At 40.2% G+C, this 20,462-nt stretch overlaps 1 protein-coding gene across 3 annotated transcripts in view; it reads left to right on the top strand.

The window, feature by feature from the left end:
• LOC139470723 (uncharacterized) overlaps positions 1 to 19,073 on the top strand; it is a 56,790-nt gene extending 37,717 nt beyond the window's left edge. For all 3 annotated transcript variants that reach the window (XM_071252986.1, XM_071252988.1, XM_071252987.1), the window contains exon 3: positions 15,573 to 19,073. In XM_071252986.1, coding sequence (XP_071109087.1) covers positions 15,849 to 17,831 — 1,983 coding nt within the window. In that variant the 5' untranslated portion in view covers positions 15,573 to 15,848 and the 3' untranslated portion in view covers positions 17,832 to 19,073. The remainder of the gene's footprint in view (positions 1 to 15,572) is intronic.
• Positions 19,074 to 20,462: the final 1,389 nt, after the last annotated feature.

The raw sequence follows: 20,462 nt of genomic DNA, 5'->3' as shown, positions 1-20,462 counted from the left end.
CCATATTCACAATTATAAGAGCAGGCTTCCACTGTCATCAATTCTGCATGAAGAAGGTGACATGCAATCTGTCCTGTCCAGTCATACATAGTTCAAGCATTTATTCATGAACCAATCCTTAAGTCTTAGTTCTACATCAATGGCAATCATAACAATTTACCTGCATTCAGTTTTGTTGTTGACTTTAATAAGTTTATGTCAGGTGTATGTTACCTAATGCTAGCATGTGGTGTTTGGAAGGATAATGGAATTGATTCATTATTTATATTCTTTGTCTTCTTAGAATCATAAATTACTACACTTTGTCTGCTTGACTAAACTTGCATCATGGACCATCAGTTATGAAGTTTGAGAAAACCATTGTTAGATTCCTTGTGGTGAGCCGTTATCTTCCGTCGTCTGTATATATGTATATATGAATCATAATGTTTTGTCTTTTAAAATTGCATTTGTCCCATAATGGAACGTTTCTGCAATAAATATCTTATGTTATCTTATCTTATCTGCATCACCTGTCTGTGAACAACAGTTGTAGTGTAATCTGGCTACATCCTCCCAGCTGTTGTTACACAATGCTGTTGTACAAGTGTCTCATTGATTAAGAAAATCATTATCCTAGAAAATGAAAGTGAAAACAATTCTGCAAATGGCTTTCTTCTTTGGAAGTTGAGAGAAGGTTTTTTACATGTGAGACAATTTTTACCCAGTGCGGTCTTTACAGATTGTGTACGTGTATTTCTTTACAGATTATTATTTACTGGTTATTGTATATATTTACTGTAATGATATATAACTGAATATTGCTGAGTTGTCTTGTCAGTAGCTAGTGTTCCTCAGGATCACAATGAGAGAAAGAATTCAAGATATACTGACAGAATCTTCTGTTTCTATTTCTTTTGTAAACAGATGACAGTTAAATTCATGAATTATTTTCAAAAATCTCACTTTGATTGAGTATTTATGGTTTCGTAAGTTTAGTTAACTAATTTCTACATTGCCCAAGTAGGTAGTGTATGTCTTGTATCTGTACTGCAAGTACTGATAATTTGGGGACAAAAAGCACTTTGTCTTCTTGTTTGTGTACGGATCGTTTATTTAAAAACTGCTGTTTGCAGAACGTGGATTTCAAAGAACAACTTCATTATCTTTTTTGAACTACCGTATTCGACGTATTAAGCGCCCTGCTCTAATAAGCGCCCACGGCGATATTTGCTAATATATTGGCTAGTGAACAATACAAATTAGCATCCCTTCCGATTGATCAGTGTACACAACACTTATTTATTCGCGTATAATACGTACTCGTGTGTTATATGTACCCTTAATTATGGGCATTTGAATTCTGTAAAAATGTATCTCTCGTATATAAACATTTCAGGCTGTCAGCATAAACCACGAAATTTATCTTTCAGCTCTGTTTTTTTCACCAAAATAATATTCTAATAAGAGCCCCCTATTTCTAATTTTGGGAGCGCCCTGGGCGCTTATTATGTCGAATACGGTAATTAATCATTATCTTGTCTTAGATTTATGATAAGAAAGTGGTGAGACGTGTTAGAGGAATGTAACCGAGCATCGTGCACGTGTCATCCATATTGTATGAGTAGGACACAGGAGGTTGTGTTGTGACAGGCATGTGTCAGTCACATGTTGATTGTGCTGTATAATGTGTCTGCTGCGTGCAGATCCCATTGTACATTGCATGTCATGACAGACATACACTGGGTGTTGTGTCAAGTGGCTTCTCGTTATGTGTTTGTATAGTGTTAGACTGTGTCGTGTGCGTTCCCAGACCTACTTCCCTCAAGCTTTTTAATATGAGGAGCAGACCGAGTCCTACACCATCACTGCATATCTGCATTTTATTCAGTAAAGAACTAAATGATAGAAAACAGGCAGATACAGTTAGCTATATTCCACAGCATTAGAAAAAAATAAAGAGAGAAATTTGTTGTGTAATTTTGAGATAAACATACCTACCATATTCGACCTAATAAGCGCCCCTGCCCCAATAAGCGCGATCGCGAGAATTACGTGTTGACATAGAATCGTCCAACAAAAACAAATATGGCTTTTAACGAATCAAAGTATGGCATTTATCATATATGTATCCATTCTCTGTCAACTAAAGTTTGTTTCAAGTCGTCAATAGCGGTAATCTGACTGTGGTTGCTGTTAATAACGGTGAGTTGTGCGATCTTCCAATTGCTTCACACACGATTTCACCGAAATTAATTGAATAATATTAAAAGGAATTTTAAATAAAATTAATGAAATAAGTTACAAACATGTCCAGATATACAAAGAACACTTTTTATAGCCAGACAGTGTAATTACATGAATAATATGCGAACTTCAGTATGGATTTGTTGACATGGTATTTCCGGTGTTACATGCTCACGGTAATGTCTTTCCATGGGGGGGAAAAACATCCAAACTCATAATTCGTGTATAATGCGCACCCACTTCTACACAGCTGTGGGTTTTTTTTAAAAAAAAGTGCGCACTATTCTCAAGAAAATACGGTAAGGCTTACTGATGAATTTACGCCAATTTAAATCTGAATCTAAATCCCAATAAGAGCCCACCCCTTCTGTCTTTTTTTAAGCGCCCTGGGCGCTTATTTGGTTGAATACAGTATGTTAAATTTAGCATGGTTAAACATACAGGTAACATGTCTCTATATTGAAAAGACGGTATGTTTATCTCCATTCTACCATGACTTTACAAAATGTGAATTTTAAGGTGTCAGGAAGATATAGAGTGAAGCGGCATTGGTTGAGTTCAGTGTTTTGAGTTTGATGCTGTTTTGAATTAAGGAAACACTGATCATTCTTTACTTGCATACATTTCATACTTTGTAGGCTAACATAAAGTTGGTGACCCTGAAGAAAATGAAGCAAGCCTTGCAAGGTTTAGTGTTACGCCTCACTTCACAGCTCACTCCCTGTGATGCGCAGGATATGATGTCACATCCATGTTATAGAAAGGTGCTAAATTCAAGCTCAGTGTTGTCCCCAATCTTAAATACACTCATAGCTATTGTGTTTCCTTTCCAACATATATGCCACACAACCAGTCCTAGTTGTATACCCTGGCCAAAAAATAAAAATTATGCAGTCAATTTTTGTGTGTAAATTCTGCAACCACATTTTGCCAATTCTGCGCACAATTCTGCACACAATTCTGCACACAATTCTGCAAAATTTTAAGCATAGTTTTTGTGAATTTCGTAGTTTTGCATCTGTATGACTTGTGGCAGGCATTGTTCCATAAACTTATCCACAGCTAGAACAGCATATTGAAGCGAATGTGGAGGTCACTAGTGTAAACATACAGACATGCACATTTGGTAAAAAATAATACAAGAGACAACTCCACTTCAAAACAAAATATACATTCGTTTGTATGTGTAAAAGCAGCTTTCAACTCATATGTTAAATTTTAAATTCTTAAATGCAAAATTCCACAAGAGTTCTGCACAAAATGTGATTTTCTGCAAGAAAGATACATTTCTGCAGTGGGCATTTCTGCAAATTCTTCCGCGGCCGTGGAGTATGGCACTGCACAACTGTGAATATTGTAGTAACTGAAACTCGGTATATTGTAACCTATAATTGTACATACCAATTTTTTACTATAAATATTAGCTTACATGTCATCAAAATAGCTGTTTCAGTCAGAGCTGGTTATTGTTATTTGAAACCTTTGATTGACCAATCAGATTGAGTATTTTCAAATTCATGGTAGAATAAGAGATTTCATAGACTGTTAGTCAAGTGCAGATGCGGTGTCCGATGATATAACGAGTGTTGGTCGTGTATTTCCTTAGTTCTTGTAAGGGACTTGAATTGTAAACATGTGTGTCATTTAACATCAACAATATGCTTTACTCCAGCTCTTTCAAGCAACAAGAACATGTCTGAATAAAGGTATTTCCTAGTAAGAATGCATGGACTTGAGATATATTAAGAGAAAGTTGCTGTATGAGTTATGTGCATCGACATTTTGCCTGCTCTGTAAGGCAGCCGAGAATTCATGCATGTCAACAAACAATTTGTTTGGAAAGAATGCTTTGGTATGTGGACTAATATATATACTTCAGATTTGAATGAATGAATAATTTGTAGCCAGACTCCATGTTTAGATTTTGTCACAAGGCACAAGTGGGTTTACCATATTTAGATCAGTTCACTACGGACAGGACAAAGTTGAAGATTGTCTTTGCACTGAACGATCAAAATGTTTGCATGTGGATGCGAAAAGATACACACTGTCCATCTAACCTGTGTTGAAAGTTTGCTCACTTTAACAACAACTGCAAGTTATTTTCAGGGCTCGTGTGGTTTTGGGGTGCTATTTATTACACATGACTGTTTAGATACTCACAGCAAAATAAATCAATCAGTTTGAATTTATTTTGAGTGTGCCACACATGTAACGAATGTGCAAAATCAAGAACAATCTTGTGGCAAATTTGAATAATGAAGACTATTTCAAATTGTTTCTGTTTTCATCCTGCACGTTAGTTTCGATGGTGTGTCAGATTCATTATCTGATTTTACCAGGATGTTCTGAAAACACCTGCAACGTGATGTTGTTCCACTACATTATCGACAGGGAGACCCCTTTTACTGATGTGTTGTGACAGGGAGACCCCCTTTACTGATGTGTTGTGACAGGGAGACCCACTTTACTGATGTGTTGTGACAGGGAGACCCACTTTACTGATGTGTTGTGACTGGGAGACCCCCTTTACTGATGTGTTGTGACAGGGAGACCCACTTTACTGATGTGTTGTGACAGGGAGACCCACTTTACTGATGTGTTGTGACAGGGAGACCCACTTTACTGATGTGTTGTGACAGGGAGACCCACTTTACTGATGTGTTGTGACAGGGAGACACCCTTTACTGATGTGTTGTGAATGGGAGACCCCATTTACTGATGTGTTGTGACAGGGAGACCCCCTTTACTGATGTGTTGTGACAGGGAGGCCCACTTTACTGATGTGTTGTGACAGGGAGACCCCCTTTACTGATGTGTTGTGACAGGGAGACCCACTTTACTGATGTGTTGTGACAGGGAGACCCACTTTACTGATGTGTTGTGACAGGGAGACCCACTTTACTGATGTGTTGTGACAGGGAGACCCACTTTACTGATGTGTTGTGACAGGGAGACCCCCTTTACTGATGTGTTGTGACAGGGAGACCCACTTTACTGATGTGTTGTGACTGGGAGACCCACTTTACTGATGTGTTGTGACAGGGAGACCCATTTTACTGATGTGTTGTGACAGGGAGGCCCCCTTTACTGATGTGTTGTGACTGGGAGACCCCCTTTACTGATGTGTTGTGACAGGGAGACCCACTTTACTGATGTGTTGTGACAGGGAGACCCCCTTTACTGATGTGTTGTGACAGGGAGACCCCCTTTACTGATGTGTTGTGACAGGGAGACCCCCTTTACTGATGTGTTGTGACAGGGAGACCCACTTTACTGATGTATTGTGACAGGGAGACCCACTTTACTGATGTGTTGTGACTGGGAGACCCACTTTACTGATGTGTTGTGACAGGGAGACCCACTTTACTGATGTGTTGTGACAGGGAGACCCACTTTACTGATGTGTTGTGACAGGGAGACCCACTTTACTGATGTGTTGTGACAGGGAGACCCACTTTACTGATGTGTTGTGACAGAGAGACCCACTTTACTGATGTGTTTTGACTGGGAGACCCACTTCACTGATGTGTTGTGACAGGGAGACCCACTTTACTGATGTGTTGTGACAGGGAGACCCACTTTACTGATGTGTTGTGACAGGGAGACACCCTTTACTGATGTGTTGCGAATGGGAGACCCCATTTACTGATGTGTTGTGACAGGGAGACCCCCTTTACTGATGTGTTGTGACAGGGAGACCCACTTTACTGATGTGTTGTGACTGGGAGACCCACCTTACTTCAAGTTATCCAGCTGTCTTCACTTTACCCAGTTGATATGTGTGGCTGTTATAGCCCAGTGGTCAATACATTCTGCATGATCGAATGTAAGATATGTGCACCCTTAGATATGCTGGAATTCCAGTTGATATCTGTCTGCTTAATGTGACTGATTTGCCACAACATTCCACAGGGATATTAATGAGATTTGTCATGACATCATGGATATGTGTGGATCAAGCACAGAAATCCTATTCACATTACCGGTAAAGTCTTGATGTAGTCGTCCGTGCAGTGTAGAGTGGAAAGGCTTGCTTACATTGATCACCCTGGCTAGAGAGTAGCCACTACAGGAAAATTATAACAGAATCAATTCATTGCCTACATGTGCATCAGTATATGCCATGGATGGAAGATGGTGCATGTTGGAGGTATGTGAAATGATAGATGCTGGTATTCCCCCGAAACCTACCCTTCGGGCGACTGCAGGATGGAGCCATCCAGGTTCCCAATTGCAGATTCCCCCTCCCGCCCTTAATTCTTTATTTCAGACACCTTAGGGATGAGTCGTTTATTAGGGGTCGGGAGTAATTAGGTATTTATGGGGGAGAGGATTTTGATGCATTAATGTACTGAAAATTACCCTCCCTCAATGCCTGTGATACTTTTAGATCCCCCTATCCCCCCTATGTGCTTGTACAATGTTTTCATGGCCTTCACTGAAAAGACAAAATGCACAAGAAATTTCATGACCCTCCCTAACTATGTGTATTACTTTTTATGACCCTCCCCCAGAGTCTGTCATATTTGTGGGTGATTCCCATGATTCACTTACATGTTAGCTGCACATACTCAGGTATTGTGCACCCCAGTTTTCAAACTTCTGGCTCCACCTCTGCTGTTGCGCTTGGAGGAACTAAGCACTGTGATTGCTGTCATGTTTACAGGTGTTTCTGGCTCTGTAAGTTATAACATTTCAGTAAGTGATCTTAGGACTAGGAGCAGTTTGACTTCCAGGTCATGATGTGACTGTAGTACTACGCCCAGGGGGACAGCCATTTCACTGTGCTGTCTTAGCACCAAGTTCATCATAACCCCAGCTGTATATGTAGCAGTGTGTCAATAAAATCTAACCTATCTATGAATATTCCAGTTAGGTTATTGATTAACCTAAATCTACCACACCGAGCTATAGTGCCATGTACCATAAGTCACCACTGACTGTTGATTGGCTGCAACCTGGTGTAATAGATAATAGACTACACGTCCCAGCTGGTGTATAACTAGAATTCGGGAGTGGCCGGTGGCTGAGGCAGCAGGGATGAGAGCAGGATGGAAGTGTTGATTTCATGGAACTCTTGTCCAGTAGGACAGAGTTGTCTTATGATGGAGATATCATTTTGGGGCTTGGCTCTCTAAATCAAACATACCACAGTGAAGTGCATTCATTCTTACTTAGAAAATACAATATTGAAAAATCAGTCATTCTGTCACAAGCCTGTTTGAATATACTCCACTGTGAGTATTGAGTCGGCTGCAGAATACTATTTTTGTGTCTATTTTACTTTCACAATAGGTCAGGGTCTTTATCCCCATGTGTCCACATAACTGGGATGAAAATGTGGGAGGACAACTGTGATTAAACATATTCAGTTTCTGAAAAATATGAAAATGGATTGGCAAACAAGCGGGTCGCTTATGTTAATACCACTCCATTACACGTTATACATGATACAATTAATACTTCATTGAGGGTTGAATGTAACAAATGAATTATACATGCCGAGCAAAGTGTGTAAATATAATACATATATTTGCAGTTTACATTAATCAATTCATTTACTTAATTGAGAATCTGCCAGTTTTCAATATAAAGTTTTGAATAGAAAATTGTTATGTGTCCAGTAACAAGTTAATGGTGTGATTGTGTCGCATGAAGGGAGTGTCCATCTGTCAGCTGCAGGCAGGGAGTGACAGGTGATATGAGGTTATAATCACCTTAATGGCCACTGGTCAATACCAGGAATAATCTGCCTACTCAGCCATAGAAGTCTTCTCCCAGGGAGTCTAGCTGCTTGTCACTTGTGAAGGTAGATCTGAGGATACTGTGTTGGAGAAGTGCTAGCTGGTTGTGGTAGCTGGATGTAACATATGGAGCATACATTTCTTGTTTCATGAACCATTATCTCTTCTTCTGACATGTTCGATATATTTTTATCCTTGCAGATAAAACCTTTCTGCACATTAAAATTTAGTTTAGGGAGATTACATATGAATGATTAGATTCACAATAAAACATCCCACTTCACATCAGTTTCTTGTTCCTATGTGCCTTCAGCGTAATGTTCCCGTCTCTTTCAGGGGAACAGTTGACTTGCCTTTGCATTTGTTTGTTACAAGTGACACCGGTGGTGCAGGATAGTCTCACCTTTTCACGAACATCTGGTATCATCACCATTTGACAGCGGTTCATAAACATGCTCATAATATAGTCAGAATCAACTCTGCTTAGTTCTTATAAATATGGAAAGGGTTTTATCACTTTTATTTTTTACACACAGTCCACTCTCCATCATCCAGACATTCCCGGTAAAGTATTGCTGCAATATCAAAGCCCTTCACCTCTCATCATGCTCCCGATGTAGTGGAGACATTGCAGGCCTCTTCACAGACAGATCTATTAATATTAATTATTTATTTAAAGGTGCCATTGAGAGATTGTTATTTTCTCCAATGCTCTGTAATGTATTTGAGATATGTTGTTTATTATTATCTGAGTTTGAGCAGAATGCTGTTAACTTCTTTAACTTCTGCTTTTCATATGAGAGACAGTCTTGTATTTCATGCATCCAACAGTTGGCTTGATAGTTCAGTTCACTACACTGTGGAAGAGCATTCAACCTGTCAGCTAGACACATGTTGGCAAACAGCTACAAACAAAACATTGACAGTTAAAAAAATGGCTGCAAAAACTAAACAGCTTTATCTTTGAAGGGATGTCTTCCGACCATCTCAAAACTCACTTGCCTGTTGACCCACAGAGCAAGAACAAAGACCATGGAATTTTAATTGATGGCTGTGAAAAGACGACAATTGTTGAAATAAGAGGGGAGGGAGAGACAATGACAGCTATTATTTGGTATAGATTTTCCCAGGGCCATCTCTGCAAAAGAGCCGCTCAATCATGCCTGAAGCCATGTTGGAGAGTTCCCCTTACCTGGGGTTAGTGAAATGTTTATGTGGGGTTTCATGTGTCAGGTCACAGGTGGAGAATGTGTTTTTGCTGGCGGTCAGAAGCCGTTACAAGCTTCATTGCCAGTGTCACACAGGGTGGCAAGTGGCTTGGAAGTAAAAGCATTTTTCTCAAATGAGATGTTGACAAAAGGCTTTAGCAGGTTTCTGTCTTTTGTCTTGGCGTACATTACCTTCAGACAGGCCCTCCAGAGGGCTCACACTCCTTATCTGGAGTTTCAAAAACATCAGAAATGTTCCTATTCTACATAATGTAACACCTTGAATCGTGTTCACATAGTAAGGACTGTAACACCTTGAATCGTGTTCACATAGTAAGGACTGTAACACCTTGAATTGTGTTCACATAGTATGGACTGTGGTAACACCTTGAATCATGTTCACATAGTAAGGACTGTAACACCTTGAATCGTGCTGACATAGTAAGGGCTGTGGTTACACCTTGAATCGTGTTCACATAGTAAAGACTGTGGTTACACCTTGAATCATGTTCACATAGTAAGGACTGTAACACCTTGAATCATGTTCACATAGTAAGGACTGTAACACCTTGAATCGTGTTCACATAGTAAGGACTGTAACACCTTGGATCATGTTCACATAGTAAGGACTGTAACACCTTGAATCATGTTCACATAGTAAGGACTGTAACACCTTGAATCGTGTTCACATAGTAAGGACTGTAACACCTTGAATCATGTTCACATAGTAAGGACTGTAACACCTTGAATCATGTTCACATAGTAAGGACTGTAACACCTTGAATCGTGTTCACATAGTAAGGACTGTGGTAACACCTTGAATCATGTTCACATAGTAAGGACTGTAACACCTTGAATCGTGTTGACATAGTAAGGACTGTGGTTACACCTTGAATCGTGTTCACATAGTAAAGACTGTGGTTACACCTTGAATCATGTTCACATAGTAAGGACTGTAACACCTTGAATCGTGTTCACATAGTAAGGACTGTAACACCTTGAATCGTGTTCACATAGTAAGGACTGTAACACCTTGGATCGTGTTCACATAGTAAGGACTGTAACACCTTGAATCATGTTCACATAGTAAGGACTGTAACACCTTGAATCGTGTTCACATAGTAAGGACTGTAACACCTTGAATCGTGTTCACATAGTAAGGACTGTAACACCTTGAATCATGTTCACATAGTAAGGACTGTAACACCTTGAATCATGTTCACATAGTAAGGACTGTAACACCTTGAATCGTGTTCACATAGTAAGGACTGTAACACCTTGAATCGTGTTCACATAGTAAGGACTGTAACACCTTGAATCGTGTTCACATAGTAAGGACTGTAACACCTTGAATCATGTTCACATAGTAAGGACTGTAACACCTTGAATCATGTTCACATAGTAAGGACTGTAACACCTTGAATCGTGTTCACATAGTAAGGACTGTAACACCTTGAATCGTGTTCACATAGTAAGGACTGTAACACCTTGAATCGTGTTCACATAGTAAGGACTGTAACACCTTGAATCGTGTTCACATAGTAAGGACTGTGGTTACACCTTGAATCGTGTTCACATAGTAAAGACTGTAACACCTTGAATCATGTTCACATAGTAAGGACTGTAACACCTTGAATCGTGTTCACATAGTAAGGACTGTAACACCTTGAATCATGTTCACATAGTAAGGACTGTAACATCTTGAATCATGTTCACGTAGTAAGGACTGTAACACCTTGAATCGTGTTCACATAGTAAGGACTGTAACACCTTGAATTGTGTTCACATAGTACGGACTGTAACACCTTGAATCATGTTCACATAGTAAGGACTGTAACACCTTGAATCATGTTCACGTAGTAAGGACTGTAACACCTTGAATCGTGTTCACATAGTAAGGACTGTAACACCTTGAATCATGTTCACATAGAAAGGGCTGTGTTGAATTGTGAGTATGATGTGTCCATGTAGTGACATCAGATGAAGACTTCTGACAACAGTTAGAATGTATGTGCATCAGCAGGGGAACCCATTCACTGAAGGTGTGTTGTGCATTACTTCTTGCCTGAGATGTCGCCCTGAGGACAGACGGGCCCTGCATGATGGAGATTGTTGGCTAGTGTTCCTCTCCATTGAAAAGCATGATGTGGAAATTCACATGAAAAATAAACTTTAAAGTGGAACTGCAAAGCATGACTTGGATCTGAAATTGTAACATTCTAATGACTGGATACATCAGTTTGATAATGTGGTCCCAGTGTTATGTTAATGGGTGGGTGAAAGGGACCCACTCGGAAACATTGATATGAAAATGTCTGAAGGTCTACACTGCTTATAAGACAGTTAAAAAAAGTACTGTATCAACAGACTGTGTTCAACTGCCTGCAGGGGAACTTTACTGTTTAATCCTCCCCAGAAGATGACCCCACATATAAACCACGTTTGTGCCCCTACTCACTATGTGGCCACTGCGGGCAGTGGTTGAAGACACAGCTTATAGAAGACTAGTCATCAAAGTAGATGGCATTTAATCGAAGGTATTTAATCAAGTCGGAGGTGTAAACAAGCATTTACTGGGACACCACATCCAGAATGAGGGCTGCTGATTGGCACTGTACTTACACACTGTTTCAGACTTCCCTACCGGGCGTATTTCAGGGTCACTGGTGGTGAGCTGAAGCCTCTGTTTGTGTGAAAGCTTGGCAAGTATAGCATGCCAATCAGACTACACCTTTATCATCATTCAATCTGACAGCTTCATCGTGGATCACCAGAGATTTCAGAAGTTGGTTGTAAGTTTAAGTTATTTAGAGCCTGCCTATCACCCATGTCTCAAGAAGGTCGGGGAAGGCCTTGCGTTGGACAATGATGGTAGTGTATCTCCCGACTTCATAGTCTCTAACAGAGTGCCTAGGAGATATTGGTGTATTTTCACGTGCCCTTGTGACATTTGGGTGGTAATATCTTTGTTGTTTGTCCTCTGAAGAGTAGGAATGAATAGTTTATGTTTCATACAATTTACCAGGTACATGTGTTTGGCTTGGAACAAGCTGAGTCAGCATGGATGTCTTAGTAGTTAAAAGATGACCGGCAAGCATGTTCATATCCTCCAAATTCATTTAGGAACTATCTGTAAGTTGAATACATCAAATTACCTGAAATGGACTATATGGATACTTATAAACTGTGACTGATTATGACTTAAAGCAGCTGTATATTGTTTGTTTTTTTTGGTTTTTAATGCTGTACTTAGCAATATTCCAGCTATATGATGTTTATCTGTAAATAATCAAATCTGTACCATACAATCCAGTGATTGACATCATGAGCTACGATCTATGCAATTGGGATACAATGACATGCATCAACCCAGCCTGACCACCTGATCCCATTAGTCTAACCCGGAATCTTCCCGGGACAGCTGTACATTGAGTATAGACTGAGTATGAACATCAGTTTACCTTCATTGAGTAGAGATTGAATATAATGTAAGGTTGCTTTCATACTGAAGGATTGAATATGATCATAAGGTTGCCGTTATTGAGTATAGATTGGATATGATCATAAGGTTGCCATCATTGAGTAGAGATCAGATATGATCACAAGGTTGCAGTCATTGAGGACAGATTGGATATGATCACAAGGTTGCCATCATTGAGTAGAGATGGAATATGATCATAAGGTTGCCGTCATTGAGTAGAGATTGAATATGATCATTATGTTGCCATCATTGAGGACAGATTGGATATGATCACAAGGTTGCCATCATTGAGTAGAGATGGAATATGATCATAAGGCTGTCGTCATTGAGTAGAGATCGGATATGATCACAATGTTGCCGTCATTTAGTAGAGATAGGATATGATCACAAGGTTGCCATCATTGAGTAGAGATGGAATATGATCATTAGGTTGCCGTCATTGAGTAGATTTCTGATATGATCATAAGGTTGCCGTCATTGAGTAGAGATGGAATATGATCATTAGGTTGCCGTCATTGAGTAGATTTCTGATATGATCATAAGGTTGCCGTCATTGAGTAGAGATCGGATATGATCACAAGGTTGCAGTCATTGAGGACAGATCAGATATGATCACAAGGTTTCCATCATTGAATAGAGATGAAATATGATCATAAGGTTGCCATCATTGAGTAGGGATCAGATATGATCATAAGGTTGCCATCATTGAGTAGAGATGGAATATGATCATAAGGCTGTTGTCATTGAGTAGAGATCAGATATGATCACAAGGTTGCCATCATTGAGTAGAGATGGAATATGATATAAGGTTGCCATCATTGAGTATAGATTGGATTTGATCATAAGTATGTCGTCATTGAGTAGAGATCGGATATGATCACAAGGTTGCAGTCATTGAGGACAGATCAGATATGATCATAATGTTGCCGTCAATTAATAGAGATCGGATATGATCATAAGGTTCCCGTCATTGAGGACAGATCGGATATGATCACAAGGTTGCCATCATTGAGTAGAGATGGAATATGATCACAAGGTTGCCGTCATTGAGTAGATTTCTGATATGATCATAAGGTTGCCGTCATTGAAGACAGATCGGATATGATCTCTATGTTGCTGTCATTGAGGACAGATCGGATATGATCATAAGGTTGCCGTCATTTAGTAGAGATGGAATATGATCATTAGGTTGCCGTCATTGAATAGAGATGGAATATGATCATAAGGTTGTCGTCGTTGAGTAGAGATCGGATATGATCATAAGGTTGCCGTCATTGAGGACAGATCGGATATGATCATAAGGTTGCCGTCATTGAGTAGAGTTCTGATATGATCATAAGGTTGCCATCATTGAGTAGAGATGAAATATGATCATAAAGTTGCCGTCATTGAGTAGAGTTCTGATATGATCATAAGGTTGACGTCATTGAGGACAGATCGGATATGATCACAAGGTTGCCATCATTGAGTAGAGATTGAATATGATATAAGGTTGCCATTATTGAGTATAGATTGAATTTGATCATAAGGTTGTCGTCATTGAGTAGAGATCGGATATGATCACAAGGTTGCCGTCATTGAGGACAGATCGGATATGATCAGAAGGTTGCCATCATTGAGTAGAGATGGAATATGATCATAAGATTGTCGTCATTGAGTAGAGATCGGATATGATCACAAGGTTGCCGTCATTGAGGACAGATGGGATATGATCATAAGGTTTCCGTCATTGAGTAGAGATCGGATATGATCACAAGGTTGCCGTCATTGAGTAGAGATCGAATATGATCATAAGGCTGCCTTGAGGAGAGATTGAATGTGATCTACATGATTGTGAAGTTTATCTCCATACTTTAAAAGTCTCCTTCTCCGCTGTCCACTTATACCAGTGTTAACACATGGTGTGTTATGTTTACAAGCTTTACACAAATTCCATAAGACCAGGGCGCTGTGTGACAGGTTAAGTATGAAGAAAGTATGAGGAGTGGCGAAATGTGTCAAATGTGACACCAAAAATGAGAGAAAAACCTCTGCTATTGGCCCTTATGGTGTGGAATCAACTAGGGTTCTGTATGTTGTGCTCCTTCACCACAACAGTGTCGGCTGACATTGAGGTATTGGAACAAATCTGTCTTTCAGGGGATCTTGATATGCTTTCAAACATTCCTCGATATCAGAGTTCTGATGCTTTGCCTTCTGCCCCCATTGTTGTCTGTTAGCTTCTGATTGGACGATCTTATTACAGGAGCCCCATGCTGGCTTGTCAGGGACATTTATCTATCCACTCCATGAACTCATTAGTCGGAGTAGCTTTGATGAGTGAATGTCTGGGATCTCTACCAGTATAAAGCAAGTGGGCATGAATTAGTGGATCGCATGAACCTGTTGCTTAAAGTTAAGCCCTTTAAAGGTCCTGTAATTATAATAATTTTCAAATCTTGCACTACAGTACACTGTACCATTATTTTACCAACCGTGAAGATCCGGGGTAGAATGGGTCATCAGCAACCCATGCTTGACGTAAAAGGCGACTAACATGATCGGGTGGTCAGGCTCTGCTGACTTGGTTGATGCATGTCATTGATCCCAATTGTGTGGATAGATGCTTATGATGTCAATCACTGACTTGTTTGGTCCAGACTCAATTATTTATAGACCGCCGTCATATAGCTGGAATAATGCGTGTGGTGTTGAACAACACACAAACAATCATTATTTAACAGAAGCCTCATATTTCCTGTAAGAACCAGTTTTGTAAGTCAAGGTAAAACCAAGGTATTTCTGCTCTCACAGTGCAACCCATTCGTTTACTAATTGTCGAGCTAACCACAACTGATGAAAATTTCATCAACAAAGTTTATTTTGAATGTTTTCTGACATACATTTCATTCAGCTTGTTTGTCATTTCAGGAACTTCCCACCTGATGTGCAGCAGCCTCTGATTGGATACAATGATCACATGACTGATACTGAACTCTGGATTGTTGTTTGAAATGTGAATGATCACATTCATTACTTGTTCATTAAGTACCAACAATCTTTGGAAGTGTTCTCTGTATATTACCGGTTGATAGTGAGTGTTTTGAATTGTAAGGAACATGTAATTGTGGGATTCCAAGTCTGCCGACATGCTGAATTACTGTGTAAATATTCTGTGTGAAGAGCTGAGATCAAGGGGAGGTAACTATGCAGACATCACCCGAACCCCAGCCTTTGACCAGGCTGAATGTAACAAAACATGATCGAATATGGGATAAGGAATCTCCCAAAGGATTCTTTGGATTTGACAATTCCAATACTCTATTTTCACCACCATTAAAACACATAACTCCAGAAACAACAGAGGAATTGTGGGAAAAGTTTGATCCGCTGGATTTGCTTATTGACTCGGCCAGTGAGAGGAGTATAAAAAGTGAGTCATCATCGGATACGATGATAATGATGACAACTGAAGAAGAGAAAAGAAATGAAGAACGTATAAAGAATAGTTTCATGGAATATGAACTTCAGAAAGGTGCGAAGAATCCCCCGATGAAGCAGGCTTCTCACAACTACTCGGCAGATGGTTTTGTTGTGCAACACTGTGATTACAGCAATAACAATGATCACAAGAATCCAGATGAAGATTTCCTAAATGATGAAGGTTATGGCACTGACAGTAGAACAAACACCACTGCCTCACTGTCATCCCCCTTGTCATCAAGCTTGTCATCCTTGTTGACATCAGAAAGCTCATCTAGTCAGGGTAGCATGCAAAAAAATCTAAATGTGAATTCACGATCACAACAAATTCCCAGTAATGGACGAATAGTTGTTGGCTCCCGTCAGAACATTATTGCTAAGAAAAAATCACAACCAGTGGAAAAGCAGGACAATTCACTTATGGAAAAGTTGCGTGCATTGACAACCATTCAGGAAGAAGAGTCGGCAGGAGGTCCAGAAACAACCAATCAGAATGTGCCTCACAACAATGACTCAAGAAGGGCACCTGACCAGAGGTCAGGTGACTATGTAAATGAACAACGTCAATTCCATGAAAGTCAAAGGTCATATGTTAATGACCAGAATGCATGTGTTAATGAAGCCAGTAGTTTTGCTGGCAACAGATATGCCAATGACTCGAGGAATCCTGCACTAAGGTTCAATGGTGAAACTGAAAGGACTGAACAGCCAGACTACAACAAGCAAAAGCATCCAAATGATGCCGGTTGCAAGATGTTCATGGAAGAAAGTACCCGGAGTGCACAAGATGGCATATTCCGAGCTGTGCCTGTGAAAATTGGTCAAGGACCTACCAACACCAACAGACGAAGAAGCGATGGTAGTGATACTCACCGGCACTCTGTGTCACAGATGGAAAACATTCCTTTCAATGGAACAGATGCATTCAGACGTGCTGAGGTAGATATCAGAGAGCAAGATTCTAAAAATTGTAATGGCGATATGTCAAGGTCACGACCTCATTTGCATGGTGACAGTGTTAATTATGTTCCATCAGGGGATGTTCCTCCAGCCAACTTAACCAAGCATCCTAACCACATGTACTCTATGCCAAATCTGGCAAATGGCGCACGATTAGCCCCATACCAGGGTCAAATGGTCATGCGGAGACCGAAAACCTGCTCTCCCCAGCAAAATGCTCGCAAACAAGATTTCCGTTATTCATGGGATTGTACTGATGTACATTTGATACATTCAAAGTTTGAGGTGGACAGTCGTAATTTGACAAACAACAACACCGTCAAGAATGAGGAAACACCAAAACTGTCCAATCAGTTTCGGGCAACATCAGAAATGGCATTGCAAAATGGAAGGGCACTTTTTGCACCATCGTCTGACATTTATAAACTCTTCCAAGGTCAAGGTCGCACTGGTTTTTCGCAGGGAAAGCAAGCCTCGCATCGTCACAGTTTTCATGCCATGCCTTCCCAAACAAACTTGTCATTGCAAGCAACAGACCCTTCTATGGAAGAAGTGCGACACCGCCTGCGTGCTGCCTCATCCAACCGGTGTGGCTCTCCATCACAAGCCAAGAATGGCCCGGTTAGGGCAAGTCATGAGATATATAAGTATAACAACACTGATGGCCGCCCTCCCCAGATGGCAAACCATCAGGTTCGACCAAATTCTTTAACAGAGGCAAATGACAAGCTGTCAACGCTTGTCTGAATTTTGTTTACATTATATTTAATCAGGAATGGACAGTTGTGATTATGTTGTTGATTATTGTTGAGACATTTTCAATTTGTTTTGGTTAAGATTATTATATTTACAACCATCCATAAATGTTTGTTGCTGAAAAGTGCCTGTATAAACATTTGATAAAATGTTTGAAAACCACATAAATAGCAAATTAAACCAGTTGCTTTATTTTCTGATCCTATCAGCTCGACATCATCGACATAGAAACTACACACTGTGCACTGCAAGTTGTATATTTTATGAATTATTTATCATAGGATATTGTTGTGATAACTATCAGGAATTACATATTTTGATTCTGAAGAGTTCTGTTTTCCAGCCTACACAACTATAAACTGATAAATGTTCTTTCAATAGCATTATATATCTGTGAAGCAAACATGCATTGTCCTTTATTTGAGGTTGGGTTCCATCCAGCAGGGATACATTACAGTAATAGGTATTCACCTTGTTGAAGATGTCCTGCCAGCTAGTAACACAACTACAACACTCAGCATATGTGCTCCATAGATGGTCATGTAATACCAAGGGTTTAATGATGAATATAATGAGATATTACCGGTCAATTTTGATTTGAAAAAGAGAAAAGTAGGTGAAAGTTTTACAAGTGTCAGGTTGCTCGAAAAGAATATTTAGAATTTTAGCTAAATAAAGTTTATTCATTTTGAGGTGCTTTAGAAGCTATAGGGATGTCTGGACCCCTGCTGGAACAGTCCCCATCTAATTGTTTACAGCTATTATTACTACGCAAACTGTTTGTAAGGAAAACAGGAAGCACTATGAATCCCAGCCAACCTGAAGTTCTTATGTCTGTTTGTTGTGTTGAAAGATAGACTACTGTATATAGCATATATAACGCTGGTATCAGAGGGCCTTGTCTGCTGATAATGGCTTCAATGTGTATTTATGGATATTTAATAGGCCTCAATACCTTGTTTACATGCTTTGCAATCAGTTATGAAATGAAGGCAGCAACTTGTAGCATTCTGAATGTTACTTAACCAGAAAGCTAACAATTCATATGTCACTGTGTGTGGACAAACGGTTTAGTGAGTGATGTATTTCTTAATGTGTGAAGTAACATGTTCGACCTGATGATTGAATACCCTTTCCACTGCCTAGCTGGAACTCCCTTCTGTCATTGTTGTATTGCAAGACCAGTAAGAAAGTGCATGATAAGCATGAATAGATTATTTGTCTTTTACTGTCTCAAACAACAATTTTATCTCATCTTGGAGGGAGGGGGACTGGGGTTGGTGGGGAGGGTGTGTGTGTGGTGGTGGTGGGGGGCAGTCATCAGAAGCATGTAATTCACTGTGCAGGGTTAATGTCCTAGTCTGTCTTACAGACCCTGATACAAATATCAAATACAGCCTATGCAAGTCTATAATGGTTTGGCAAGTCTAGATTACTGCAGTATCAATGAAAATGAAGAGATTCTCTGGGCCCCTTTTTATTATATTTTTGAAAATGTTGATGTAGTCAATATTAACATATTGTCATGTCACTTGATGAGATAAACATGTTATTTCACAAGAAAAGTCAAATATCCACTGTTTATCATTTTCTGATTATTTGTCAGTTTAAAAATGTTTTGTTGCATGTATTATGTTGTTGATTATCATCATGAGATTTCTACCAGCTCGGCCAATCTACCCGTGTGTACTGGACATATTAACCCTTGGCCTCTTGTACAGCAAATAAGTAGAGAAAGTGCAAACTGTAATTAAAATAATTAGAGCCCCTCCCTTAATAAGTTATACTTTACCATAATATCTAAATATGAAGAAATTACTTTTGAGCTCAGTGTTAAATCCAGAAAAAGTAGAAAGATAACTTCACATAAACCGTTTTTATGTAAGGTGTTTCTTGTTATCGTGACAGAAGATTATCTGAAGGTTAGGTACGATGTGCTCCATGATCACAGTAAACCACTGTGTCCACTCTGGAGAGGGAACGTGTTGTCCACTCTGGAGTACACTGTAGACCACTGTGTCCACTCTGGAGTGGGAAGGTGTTGTCCACCCTGGAGTACACTGTAGACCACTGTGTCACGCTGGAGTGGGAAGGTGTTGTCCACTCTGTACACTGTAGACCACTGTGTCCCGCTGGAGTGGGAAGGTGTTGTCCACTCTGTACACTGTAGACCACTGTGTCACGCTGGAGTGGGAAGGTGTTGTCCACCCTGGAGTACACTGTAGACCAATGTGTCACGCTGGAGTGGGAAGGTGTTGTCCACCCTGGAGTACACTGTAGACCACTGTGTCCCGCTGGAGTGGGAAGGTGTTGTCCACTCTGTACACTGTAGACCACTGTGTCCCGCTGGAGTGGGAAGGTGTTGTCCACCCTGGAGTACACTGTAGACCACTGTGTCCCGCTGGAGTGGGAAGGTGTTGTCCACTCTGTACACTGTAGACCACTGTGTCCCGCTGGAGTGGGAAGGTGTTGTCCACTCTGTACACTGTAGACCACTGTGTCCCGCTGGAGTGGGAAGGTGTTGTCCACTCTGTACACTGTAGACCACTGTGTCCCGCTGGAGTGGGAAGGTGTTGTCCACTCTGTACACTGTAGACCACTGTGTCCCGCTGGAGTGGGAAG

This window comes from Haliotis cracherodii, unplaced genomic scaffold (assembly GCF_022045235.1).
Source record: "Haliotis cracherodii isolate W230 unplaced genomic scaffold, xgHalCrac1.p SCAF_21, whole genome shotgun sequence".
Classification (NCBI taxonomy): domain Eukaryota; kingdom Metazoa; phylum Mollusca; class Gastropoda; order Lepetellida; family Haliotidae; genus Haliotis; species Haliotis cracherodii.
The sequence above is the reverse complement of the archived record's forward strand: the minus strand, read 5'-3'. Positions and strand labels throughout refer to the sequence as shown.